This window comes from Bidens hawaiensis, unplaced genomic scaffold, assembly GCF_021521415.1.
Source record: "Bidens hawaiensis isolate Kalapana, Puna unplaced genomic scaffold, B.hawaiensis_p1.1 tig00064644_1, whole genome shotgun sequence".
NCBI lineage: Eukaryota > Viridiplantae > Streptophyta > Magnoliopsida > Asterales > Asteraceae > Bidens > Bidens hawaiensis.
In genome coordinates this window covers 17,284-30,833 of record NW_027501528.1, presented here as the reverse complement: position 1 = coordinate 30,833, position 13,550 = coordinate 17,284, and the positions used below count along the sequence as shown (strand labels likewise).

The window sequence follows — 13,550 nt, the reverse complement described above, 5'->3', positions numbered from 1 at the left end:
AAAGCTGTAAAAATGGTCGTTTTGGTTTGGTTAGACGTGTATATAAATCGAACTAAAATGAATGATCATGTTCATTTGTTGTATTTAAATTGAATAGATATAGGATCCAAACAAAAACGAAGTTATTTTATTGTATGTGTTCGTGCTCATTTGTTAAGAAAGTGAACGTGTTCTTTTTGTTCGTTAATTTTTAAAAACGGCTTAACACAAACTAACGTTAACATGTACAAAAGGATAAATAGCAAATGTGAGATTGTAAACGATGAAGAGGTCAAGACTCACATGTGACGCATATGTTGAAATAATTGATTGAGCGACTACTCACGTTTTCTGACCTCATTGATTGAAATGTATGTTCGCTTGATGGCACTAAAATCTAAAATTGATTGATGGGACAATGATTGCAAAATCTTAAATTGACTAGCGTGTTAACTCTTAAATTAACTTGAACTCGACTTAGTAACTTTGGTAATAAATTTATTTGAATTAATATATAAGAGATCATAAGCGATCCTAATAAACAAACAACATAAGCAAATCAATAACCTAAATAAAACCAGTGGTGCATGTGCTCATGTCCGCCTGGTAAAGGAACGGAATATTTTGTTTTGGTGATTAATTTGTTAAAGAAACCATTGTAAGCGAACTTCACATCAAACTCCTTTGAATGATGCAATAGATGTTCAATTCATTTATAATCTCAACAATTAATAATAGACTTGGCAGTTAATGTACGTGTTAATTTTAAAGTTGTCGTATTCGAAAAGGCTGCTAGTAATGCTATAAAAGTGTATTGCATAAAACTTGTGGATTACGACACCGATAGTTTGTATACAACTAACAAAATGTTAAACTCGAAGTAAACAATAAGCGGATTTTAAAAATAATTTTAAAGAACTGTATTCACCGTTAAAGAACAAAATGTTACTGTATTATATTCTTAAGGGTTATAAAGAGAAAGTTCAAAGGTAGGTGAATGTATATGTAAAAATAACTCAAGGGTGTTTTGTTCAGCTTTCGAAGCTATTACCTTAGAGCATTCTTATCCCCTCTATCATCGTTATTCCTATAATTTAACAAAAAATCACTACTTTTTAAAATTTACCTTTCATTTTAGAAACCTCACATCCTATCCTCTAAATCTATCTCTATATTATTTTTTTATTAACTTTTCTCTTTCTACTCACTTACAATATTAACTACTTGCTATTTTGTCATATTATATTCTTCTTTTAAAAAGTTTCTAAATATTTAGAAAAATCGAATTAAACATTAAACGAACCAAAACTCGGCTCAAACTCGTGAAGTATTCTTAACCATACATTATAATCAATATATGGATTTAAAATGATATAAGCTATCTATTTATAATTTATAGTAGTCTGAATTTCCATTTATACACTATATGACTGACAAAAAATATGGAAGTTATATACAAGTGAAAATGGCAACTGACTATGTTTTAACGATAAAAAAAAGGAAAAACAAGTTTGACTATTGAACATCTAGAGAAGCATTACAAAAGCATTAATCAGTCAAACAAAAGATTAACAAAAGCAATAAATTGTTGGTCGGGCCGGGTCGTATCCGTTGCACACTCCTAACACATTACAAGCAAATGACCCAAATAGATGCAAATTAAAACAAAAGTTGAGCTAATAAGTTATGTTCTTACATAAACAATTCTAATGATCATCACATAGCATGCTTCTAACTCAAACCAATAACATTCACGAAATAATAAAATATAACGCGATATCGTTTATTGTTGAGAATAGAGTAGCCATTGATGTTCAACTAGATCTTCTTGAAGTTGATGATGAGCCGAGTTATCTCTAATACGAAGATGACGTTCAATGAAGTCCATAAACTCACATGTATGAGTGCGCGACAATTCAGGGAGATCATCATCAAGTTGATCATACTCCATATTAAGATTGTCACCATCATCACGTTCATCTTCAATGATCATATTATGAAGAATAACACATGCTTTCATTATATTTGTTAGCACACTCACTTTGAACATTCGTGAAGGTCTCGAATGATTGCAAATCGTTGTTGAAGTACTCCAAATGCTCGCTCGACATCTTTTCTTACAGATTCTTGTGCTTTTGCAAAATGTTTGTGCTTGTTCCCTCTTGGTGCTGGAATCATCTTTACAAAAGTTTGCCACTTAGGATAAATGCCATCTGCAAGGTAATACCTCATAGTATAGTCGTTGCCATTAACTGTGTAATTGACTGGAGGAGCACGCCCTTGCGCAAGTTTCGTGAAAATGAAAGACCTCTCTAGCACGTTAATGTAGTTATGTGGAACCGGGCATGCCAAAAAATGCATGCCATATCCAGAGATCATATGAGGCAACCGCCTCTGAAATAATAGTAGGTTCACGAATGTGGCCAGAGTACATACCTTTCCAAGCTGTGGGACAATTTTTCCACTTCCAATGCATGCAGTCGATGCTTCCGAGCATTCCAGGGAATCCCCGTTGATCCGCAACAGCAAGCAATCGAGTAATATCATTGGTGTTTGGTGAACGTAGATATTCAGTTGAAAAGATATTTACTATCGTCTCACATAATTTTTTGAGGCTCTCCATTGTGGTGCTCTCACCAATGCTTATGTATTCGTCCATAAAATCTGTGGTAACCCCATATGCCATCATTCTAAGTGCTGCAGATATCTTTTGCATAGAAGATAAACCGAGTCTTCCGACATTATCTCTTCTTTGGACAAAGTATGGCTTGTGAGTCACTACCTCATTTAGAATACGGAGAAATAAAGGACGACGCATACGAAATCTTCGTCGAAATAGATCTGCAAGATATATGGGATTTTCTGCAAAATAATCGCGATATAGACGCTGATGTCCCTGAATATGATTACGCCGAATAAACCTACGACGCTTGCGAATACATTGTCCTTCGCCATCTTCGTTAAGATCAACATCACTATCATCTTCAGAAGATATGTATGTTAACAATTTGCGAAAGAATGTACGAGGCATGTGATCAAATATGCAATTAACTCAACCTGTCAAAATATATACGAGTTTTATCAACGCCAAAGATGAAATATGTTGCAACAACTATATTGCTTTTTATTTGTAATTCACAAACAAAAAATGAACAAATAAGCTGCTGATCATGCAAGTTTTTGCCATGAAACTGGAATTATAATAAAGCTACACATTCTGTAATGAAATGATTAAGTAATTTCACGAGTCGCTTCAATTTTTCTCGGCGTTATAAATGTTGGATTGTTGGCAATTGCTAGACCTATCTGCATGCCACCTTTTGTTTCTCCCTACAATTATACCCAATTCATGGGTAAACTGCCACAAATGACAACCCAGCCGTCATAAGACTGACAAAGCGCAGTTATAAGAGCAGCAGAATGACAACAGTTTACCTTTAACCAGTCAAACAATGTGCAGTTACATAGATAAGCATTATAAAAGCATTAATAATATAATAATGTATTCAAGTAATTTATAATATGGAAGCTATTATAAACTGTTCGGTTTTAATGGATGGAATGGGAATGCTCTTAGGGTTAGGGCGATGAGCAAATTTAAAATCTTGATCGTCAATTATTAAAACTTTAAGCCTTTTTATTGCTACATCATTGGTGTAAACGACCAAGCTTGAGCTCGGCTCGTTTTCACTTACTGAAGCTCGAGCTTGGGTGGTACGGTTCGTTTGCACCCCTACACGCAGTTAATCAAAGTAATCATTTATCATGATCGTTTTTTCATTATCATCTTCGTTCCATAAATGTCGAAGATTGTAGTATACATTCACAATGAACCATGTGTTTTAGTCTATTAACTTAAAAGATTTAAACAATTTTTTTATTTGCAGGTCAATGTGTTTGTGCAAATAATTTCATCAATTCAGTATCGAGTAATCAAGCAAAGTGCCGATGATGCATTCTACGAGTTGCAGAACCCTGCTGAACAAATTCAAGCTTATGTTTTTATGGTAAATATCACATTTTTTTGTCCAAAATTGTAAAATCTTTAATAAAAATCTTATTCTTTTAAAGATGGCTTTCGTCCCAGTTGTACTTGCACAAGTTCCAAGAATGACCTTGGATTAACTCTTTGAACAGAAAGATGAAGTTGCAAAAACAGTATTGAAGGAACTTGAGAAGGTATATTACTATATTGTATTAGCAATATATTTATGGTTTAGAACCTTATGAAATTACAATTGTGTCCCTAATATATCAGGTGATGGGAGAATATGGATACATGATAGAGCACATTCTAATAGTGGACATTATACCTGACCCCTCTGTGCGTATAGCAATGAATGAAATCAATGCAGGTACTTATTTGATCTTACCTAATTTGGGCATTAATCTATTTTGTGTATTTAATGTTAATGAGCGAAAATAATAATATCTGCAGCATAAAGGCTTCAACTTGCTAGTGTATACAAGGGTGAGGGTAAATTACATGAAGATAGTTGGAATCCTATAATAAATATAATGAAATTGAGCGATAAATAGAGAGAGGTGTACCTATTGCAGCTTGTATCTGTGAACACAAGGGCACCAATTGCTTCGATTCGAACCGGGACTCTTTGATTTTGGTATTTTATTTGCTTCAGAGGGAATGGAGATGGTAAAGAGGGCTGACGATTTTGCTTCAGAGAGAATCAATTGCCTTTGGTTTACTTAGAAAGGCCGATGAACCCTAGAAAGATGAGCGGGAGAAGAAGTGATGAGGCGGGTGAAAGTATGATAGCAGTTGAGAATTGAGATAGAGTGTGCTACAGTAGCTTTTCATATATGAAAAGTTACTGTACAATATTTTCATAATTTAGAGATGAAGAATATGAATAGGGGATAGGATGGAGTGAGTAATTGGATGATTTTTTTAAATTATAAAGATAGTAGGTGTTTTGATGGTTGGGATGGGAATGCTCTTACCAACAGTAGTTTCTACTCTCGCCAGAAACTAACTCACTACCACCAAACTGAAACTAGCTTTCCCAACTGTACTTCAAGCATCAAAGCTTATACATTCTTTTCATTTTAGTAAAATCCATTCTAACGGAAGCAACTAGAATTATACAGAAGGCATATTCCCATTTTGTATTTCGATACAGTGTGACCCCTCGTGCTCAGGGACCACCGTGACAGCCTAGATGAACCTCACCACATGATCCTGATCGTTCATTTAACGAGGCTTATCTGATGAGGTGGGCCCAGCAATAATGCGTTGTCTCATGTCTGGTACTGTCATGAGACTGGAATGGATTTAATACGCGGCGTCACGCCAATGGTGGAAACTAATCAATGTCATTAGACTGTATTACCCTTGATCATGGTTACATTTACAAAACTTAACTTAATTATTATATTTTTGTCATTTTTGCTTTTTGTTTGGATTCTTTCGATAATATGATGACTGACGAGAAAGAACAAATTCTCATGTTTTTCATGTTCGTAACTAAAATATAAGGATAGAAATAATATCTTTACTAGAAGTTGTAATTTATAATTTTATTATAAGTGAATAGGAGAACTCGATAAGGAAATTCGGTTTATAGAGTTTGGACTCGTTTTCTTTGATATGTTTGCTCTATTTTAGTCTTTTTTAGATTGGGTGCGAGTTAATTCTATCTTTCAGCGAGTCATTTTCGAACAAATAACAACATATTTGGCTAGTTTATTACTTTGTACCTTAACCGGATCATTCATCATAATTGCAATTATCACTACTTCTTCACTACAATAATACAAATTGCTAGCTATTGAAAGGACAAAAGATCGGCTCCATGTGCAAATATTTTGGGCTAGGGGTTTAGCTCCAATATTTTAAAGTCTTCAAAATTATATAACCGATTATTAATCACTAGTTTGAGGCCCCGTGTTACGGGAATTTATTTAGATTTTCGTTTTTAATTATTTTACTATTTTATATTTTGTAATGATTTGTGTTATTTTTAATGTGGCTTTGTTTTAATTTAATGCGTGTTATTAATTTGTTACGTTCATTACATTTTCTAGCTCTTCCATTTGAGATGCGTAAGTTTTTAGATTTCAACGAACGAACATAAATGAACACGAACATGTTATTTTTTTAAATGAACAAACATGAACAAAAATATTTGTCTTATGAAAAAAGAGACGGTTGATGTAGGTGATGATGGTGATTGATGCATTAGAGTGGAGGTTGACGATGGTGGATGTTAATCGAAAGTTAACCTTGTGATGGAGAGGACGGCAACGGAAAATATAAAGAGGAGAGAAAATAAATTAGGGTTTGATGATTAAATGGTTTTCACAAATAAATAAGATGTCATAACCCGTTTAAGGGTTATTCGGGTTTGATGAGACCCGTGACCCATAAAAATTATTGTTTGATTATTAAGAAGTTAATTCACAAATAAATGAGATGTTATAGCCCATTGAAGCGCTATCCGAGTTTGGTGAGACTCATGACCCACGGAAATTATTGTTTGATTATGAAAGAGTTTTACAAATAAATGATATGTTATAACATATTTAAGAACCATCCGAGTTTGATAAGACCAATACCCGCGAATTCGGGTCAAACGTATGGGAAGACTCAAATCACAAATCAAGCAATCTGGTAGGTTGAGAGGTGTGGGAAGCAATCAAAGAGTGACGCATACGATTTTTTGATAGACATTTATATAGACAGATGGATATTTTAGTTACATATACCGACTATAAAATAAAAAAATATTTATTCTCTCTTAATTATAAAGTTTTTAGTTTTTTAAGCCTCTCTTGATGGCCTAAAATGGATTCTAAATAGAAACCCTATGTATAATTATTATTTTTATTTTATTTTTATTATTATTTTTTTTGGCTTAAGATGCTAAAACGTTAGGATATGAGCACTTTGTTTTACACATCCACTTAAAGACAATCATATTTTAAATGTTAAACCATACATATTGTGACCGCGATATCTATGGACGTTGTTGGTCGTCTTGAAAGTGGCAGTTTCAACATAAAATTAAAAAGATTGATGGATAAGAGCATCATGATAGAGGAGGTAGAATTGAACTTGCGAGGATACAAGAGTAGAACATAATTAAACCTTAAATAAACTTCAGGCCTCATGCAACGGCTTGTCTTTTAAGAATCATGAATTAAATAAAAAAAAACAAAGGTTGTTATCTAGATCATTTATAGGATAAACATAAAGCATAAACCTAATTTTAATAGATGGACCGATCACAAAATTATCTTAAAAATGTACAACATTGATCATTGTTGGGCTTATATTTATACGTTATTACCATTATGTTTATCTTAGATAACTCACATCCCTCTGTATCAACTTCTAAATCTATACACCGTCCGCGCCATTAGATTAGAACTCTTAGCATCTTTGAAGATAAACACATTTTCACACACATTGGTCGCATATGCTAAAGCCTTGGCCCATGTTACTATAGCAAACCGTAAATATAAGCAAATGGAAGGTGAAGTAAATAAAATAAGTGAGTTTTCATCCCACATTGGTGGATGAAGAAGATAGAATGCTTCCACCTTAATATAAATAAGAAAGTGAGTTCTTGTCTCATACCACTAAATTACAAAATTTGTAAGCTCTTTAAGAAAGAGAGCTTATGTGATAATATTCTTGTATGGCAAGACACACTCAGTGATCTTAACAATGGGTGCGAAACACCCGACGCGCACGAGCTCGGGCGAAGTGCGATGCGCGCAATATGGCACTTTGATGGCGCACTTTGCACTTTGCAAATCTTCTCATCGCGCTACGAGACATATTGAAATAAGCCTCGTCACGATACGTATGCCTGCCACGTGGCCTTGCTAGGGTTGACTCGACAAGCAATAGGCTCGTCACGCTAAGCGACGACCCTTGTTTATGGTTATCGCGATACTCGACTGAATAATGGTTCAGCCATAAAAGGGGAGTCTATTAGCCTTCATTTTATCATCCCAAATTTCACACATCTCTCACTTTCTGTTTTATAAAGGTATTAGTATAATACCTCGAGTAGTCATAACCAATCCGATCGAAAGAAGCTTAGTACACGAATCCAAAAGCTCTGTATGTACAAGGAAAGACATTGTGCCATCGTGTAAAGTTTCTAATCTTATGGATATACTACATTGTGTTTAACCTAGGTGCTCAATACCAGGGAGCTCTTTATTTTTAAACTCGCAAGGAGAGACATTCGAGTTTTTTTACAACTCACATTTGCGTGAGACAACTGGTTTTCCAATACTATCATGATGATTTTTTTAACTTATTAAACTCATGACAGATAGTCCGAATGCTTTCAAAATATATTCGAAAGGTTTTAATTACATCGTAGAGATGAAGTCTTTGTAGATTTACGGGACAATTACTATTGGTATTGTAGGGTTTTGTATACAAAGCTTGCCTAATGGGTTAATACACGTTACTTATTAGACAAGTGCTAGCCAATAAGTAATATGACTGTAGTCACAGATACGGTCGAGTGAGGAGTATCTTTCGATAATTTGTAAGCAGCTAGATGTAAAAACATCTTAATGTTGTAACTGTAAAATGCGTCATTTATAAATTAATGTACTCACTAGTATTTTTTGCTGATAATGTATTTTTAAACATGTTTCATGTGACTTATTAGAGACACAAGAATAATGCATGTGGGCTTCCAGTTTAAATAAATGGCTTGTCACCAGAATAAAGAAATAAGTTTTGTAAATTAGGGCTTATCCCTATAAAACTGTATTTGTATAAATATGGGTTTTATTCCCAGTTTATAGAATTAGAATCATGGTGTTTTTATACTCTGATAAATTTTTCCTAACTACGATCTTGATGAATTTTCTACTGCTAAATATTTTAATAATAAACACCGATACCACCGCTTACGTTCACGGCTCCCCGCCCGAGGTATAGGGTCGGGAGGCTGTGACATTTAAGCTATGTGTAATTGGCTCACACTTAGGTGCTGTTTGTTTTTTTAGAGGTAAAATGTCTGCAGTCTGCAGATCACATCCGCAGTCATCTGTAGCAGAAGAGATGGACCAAACCTCTGCAGTCTGCAAGAAGAAGACTGTTTGGTTTTTAATGTCTGCAGAATGCTAAAATAAAACAGAAATCTTTAAATAAGCTGAAATATAAATAAAAAGTCATTCACCATCGAAATTTAAATAATAGTCAAACAACAGTGCAATAATATTCATAAAAGAACAAGAACATTTTTTTTTCAAATAATCTATTCGGTACTTTGCATTAACTGCTCCGCAATTTCATCTCGTAACTGTGTCATATATTCACGATCTGATGCAGTGCCATGCGCTTCAACCTCGTCTTCATCAGCAACGTGTACATGAGTATTTCTGAATGACACATCGGGTTGATCGTATTGTTCAAACAACTCGTCGCTCAAACCTTCTTTCCTAATAAAATTATGTATCGCGAAACATGCAACTGTGAGGTTTCTTTGTGTCTCCAACGAAAATGGTGCCATCCTCTTCAATATAGGGAATCGTGCTTTTAGGACACCGAAAGAACGCTCAATGACGTTTCGAAGTTTTACATGTGCATGGTTAAATTTTTCTTTATTTGTCAATGCATGTCTCCGACGAAAATCTCCAAGCCAATACCTCACATTACGGTACGGAGCCATAAATTCTCGCGTGTGTGCATACGCGGCATCACAAAGATAATATTTCTCTGTAAAGATATACAAGTTAATTAGATTATTAAACTAAGATAGAAATAAGTAACAAACAATAAACATACCTGGTGGTGGAAATAGGAATGGCGCATGTGGATCTGATAATGCCTGTGATAATATTCTAGAATCATGTGCTACCCCTTCCCAGCCCGCCACGATGAAGATAAAAATCATGTTGAAGTCACAAATTGCTAATACGTTTTGATAACAATCCCCTTTTCCCCTTCCTCTATATAAATCTTGTTCCTTAGTAGGGACAGCAACATGTATCAAGGTTCCGTCTAGTGCACCAACTGCTCCTCTAAAAACTCGTCGTAGCCTCTTATTATGTCCCGAAATGTTTGGATTCAGATTGAAAGAAGTTGGTACTATCATATCTTTTGCGAAAAGCATCATTTTATCCAACACATCATAAAAAAATTTATGAATTGTTTGCTTTGAGTGTTGAAATCTACGCTTGATAAATACGTAACGTTGATTATGACCGACTATCATAAAAAACATAGCCATCTTCTCCTCGACCGATACATGTTTACTATCATTTAACGAATAATTTGTCCTAAAAAGTGCACATAGTCGGACAAATGATTCACGAGACATACGTAGCAATTCATTGCATTGTTTGGGATTTCCTTGCAATAACTCTAACGTGTATTTATGCCCCGTCATAGCCAAATCATTGTCTCGCATTCGTTTCAAACCTCTCCTCCAAAAATAGCAGATATACACGTATATAAGAATTACTAGAAGTAATTTCTTATCGTGATCCATTCTAATCCTATGATAATAAAACATAAACAACCATTAAAAATAAACATCCATTAACCATCAACAACAACAATTAACATAAACATAAAAACAACCATTCTACATAAAACCAAATAAACCCAAAAGCATACAATGTCATCGATGTATACAATGTCAACATAAACCAAACAATCATTCAACATAAACCAAAAGCATACAATGTCAACATAGCAAAAACAAATGTAAAACCCCCAAAATACCAAGTTCTTCACTCCTTTAATATTCCTAAACCTATACCTGTCATCTTGATCCACCCTTTTAACACTTCGGGAGTATTTGGCAATTCCATCCATACCTCTCTCAACTCCAACATTCCAAATATACGAAAAGCGGCTACAAATAGAGGGTCCGACTCTTCTAACCCAACCAAGCTTAACTTCTCCTTACATTTACGAATTGTAGGCCCATCTTTGCCTTTAAGCAAATATTGTAAGGCCTTTTGAACATCAACTGCTAAATCATCAATAGTGACAGACGATGACTTTGAGGTTTTGGCCCTTTTATTTGGATTAGGCTCGGGGGTAGGCTCAGGTGTAGGCTCATGAGTAGGCTCAGTAGTAGGGTTAGGAGTCGGGTCAGGAATAGTGCCAACATCATCATCTTTAGTGTCAACAAAAACGTTGTCCATAATCATAAGTTTTTGGACCCGATGACAACAAGAAGAGGGGAACCAACCACTGATGTTTGGGTTTAGGTGCACTTGCGATTCCCAGTGGCAGTATTACCATCAAATAATCGTGCACAAAGATCTGGAAATGGCAACGGGGTTGTTTTTAATGATGCAGCCTTTGGATGTCCCTAAACCCAAAGTAGAAAATGGCATAAGTTTTGTTTATAACTAGATATTAAAAAATAAAATATATGAACATACCTTCTTAAATTCCTCCCATTCCTCATTTGTTAAGGTGAACGTGTTCGTTTGAGCATTGTAAAGGTTGCCGGTTTTGTTTTTTAAATACACCCATCCTATGTATTTGGCTTTAAGATTATCATAGGAATTTTTCATTTGTTTTTTATTCAACTCCAATCCAAACTTTTCCTTAAGAACACGCCCTAAGTTGTTCCATGAATCTTTTTGCAAACTCAAACCTTTTCTACCCACCTTGTTTACCTCTTCAATGAAAGTCTCTAATAAGCATTTTAGATGCTCATTTGACCATTGTTGTTTCTCTCCCATTTCTATTAATCAACAACAAAACCTAAACATAATCAATATTCAACAACAAAACCTAAACCTAAGTATATATCTAACAAGATTTATAAGTTAATCATAATATAGAAAACAATAATTGTTTCAGTGTACAAATCTAATACAAGAAATCAAACCAAAACATAATCAATAATCAAGTGGTCAATTAACATTAATAAATAACAAAACCTAAACCTAAGCATATATCTAACAAGATTCATAACTTAATCCTAAGATAAAAAACAATAATTGTTTCAATGTACAAATCTACTATAAGAAATCAAACAAAAAACATAAGAAATATTCAAAAGACATATAACAAATCTAATACAAGAAATCAAACCAAAACACAATAATTGTTTCAATGTACAAATCTAATACAAGCTTACCTTGACAAAGATTCCGGTGGTGGAGTTCGCGGTGGTGGAGGAACGGCGGCGCAACACTATAACAGTACTGTAGCAGCGGCGGTGGCCGCCAGTGGTGGTGGGGGGTTGGAGATTGGAGGTCGCCGATGGTGATTGGAGGTCGCCGGTGGTGTTCGGAGGTCGCCGGTGCGGGACTGTAGCAGCGGTTAGGGTTAGGGTTGGAGATTGGAGATCGCCGGTGGTGGTGGAGGTCGCCGGTGGTGGTGGAGGAGAGGGTGGCGGCGATTAGGGTTAGAGATTGGAGGAGAGTAAAATATTTTGTTTTAAGTCTGAAGGTTTGAAAGACTGAAGAAGATGCAAGAAATGATAGGTCCAACTCTTCTAGAATAAGAGGGCGCGCAGACCTTTTTAAATGAAATGTCTTCTAAAAAACAAACACTCTTCAGACCACAACGTCAGCACAGCGCAGACAAAAGAGGTGTAGAATAGCTTCTGGAGAAAAACAAACACCACCTTAGGTGGTGTTTGTTTCTTCATTGAAGATCTTCCTAACCTCTTTTGTCTGCACCGCAGACCAAGCGCAGACATTTAGGTTTGCAGACTGTTTGTTTTTCGGAAGACATTTCATTAAAAAACGTCTGCGCGTCCTCTTTTTCGCGCAGACATGGACCAGCCACTTTTCAAATCTTCTAACCTCTTCTAAAATTATCATTTTTTCTTTCTTCCATCTCCATCAGGTCTCTCAAACCCTAGCCCCTTTCATCCATCCCGTCACCCCTGCCCTCCACCTTCGGTGCGCCGCCGCCACCACCTGCCTCCTCCACCTCCAGTGCGCCACCTCCGCCACCTGCCTCTCCACCTCCAGTGCGCCGCCGCCACCTGCATTCTCCACCTTCGGCGACCTCCAGCCGTCGCTCCCCTACAGTCGGCGCTCACCTCCAGCCACCGCTCACCACCTGCATCCGGCGACCTATTGTCCATATCTATTAACAAGGTAAGCTTCTTGTCCAATGATAATTGATATCTTGATAATTGCTAGTTAAGAATTTTATTAGGTTTGATTTATTTATGTTTAGGTTTGATTTCAATTACTGTTTAAGGTTTCGTAAGGGAATTAATTGATCCAGATTGTTTCTATTGTTGTTGCTTATGATATATTATGATATTAATAGTGGTCATTCTTAATTTGATTACTATGGGGTTTTGTTGTTGTCAATAGGGGTGTAAACGAGCCGACCCAAGCCCAAGCTCGACTACTCTAGACTCTAGAGTGCGGCTCATTTTTGACCTACAATAACTTGAGCTCAGTTTGTTTCGAGCTCTTAATCTAAAGAGACCTTGGCTTGTCACTCGTTTTCTAAGCTCGGGCTCAGCTTGAAATCGGCTCGTTTAATATTTATTATTTATTCATTATTATATTGTTTATGTTTAATTTTTCTTTTTTTTATATGGCTCGTTAAGGCTTGATGAGTCTAAACGACCTTCCCATAT

General features: G+C 35.5%; 1 protein-coding gene across 1 annotated transcript; it reads right to left on the bottom strand.

The window, feature by feature from the left end:
• Window positions 1-11,192: 11,192 nt before the first annotated feature.
• LOC143604288 (L10-interacting MYB domain-containing protein-like) lies at window positions 11,193-11,679 on the bottom strand. The gene is made up of 2 exons (XM_077080817.1): window positions 11,374-11,679; window positions 11,193-11,300 (listed from the first exon to the last, which is right to left on the bottom strand). The coding sequence occupies exons 1-2, from the start codon at window positions 11,677-11,679 to the stop codon at window positions 11,193-11,195; spliced, it is 414 nt and encodes a 137-aa protein (XP_076936932.1).
• Between the last annotated feature and the right edge of the window lie 1,871 nt (window positions 11,680-13,550).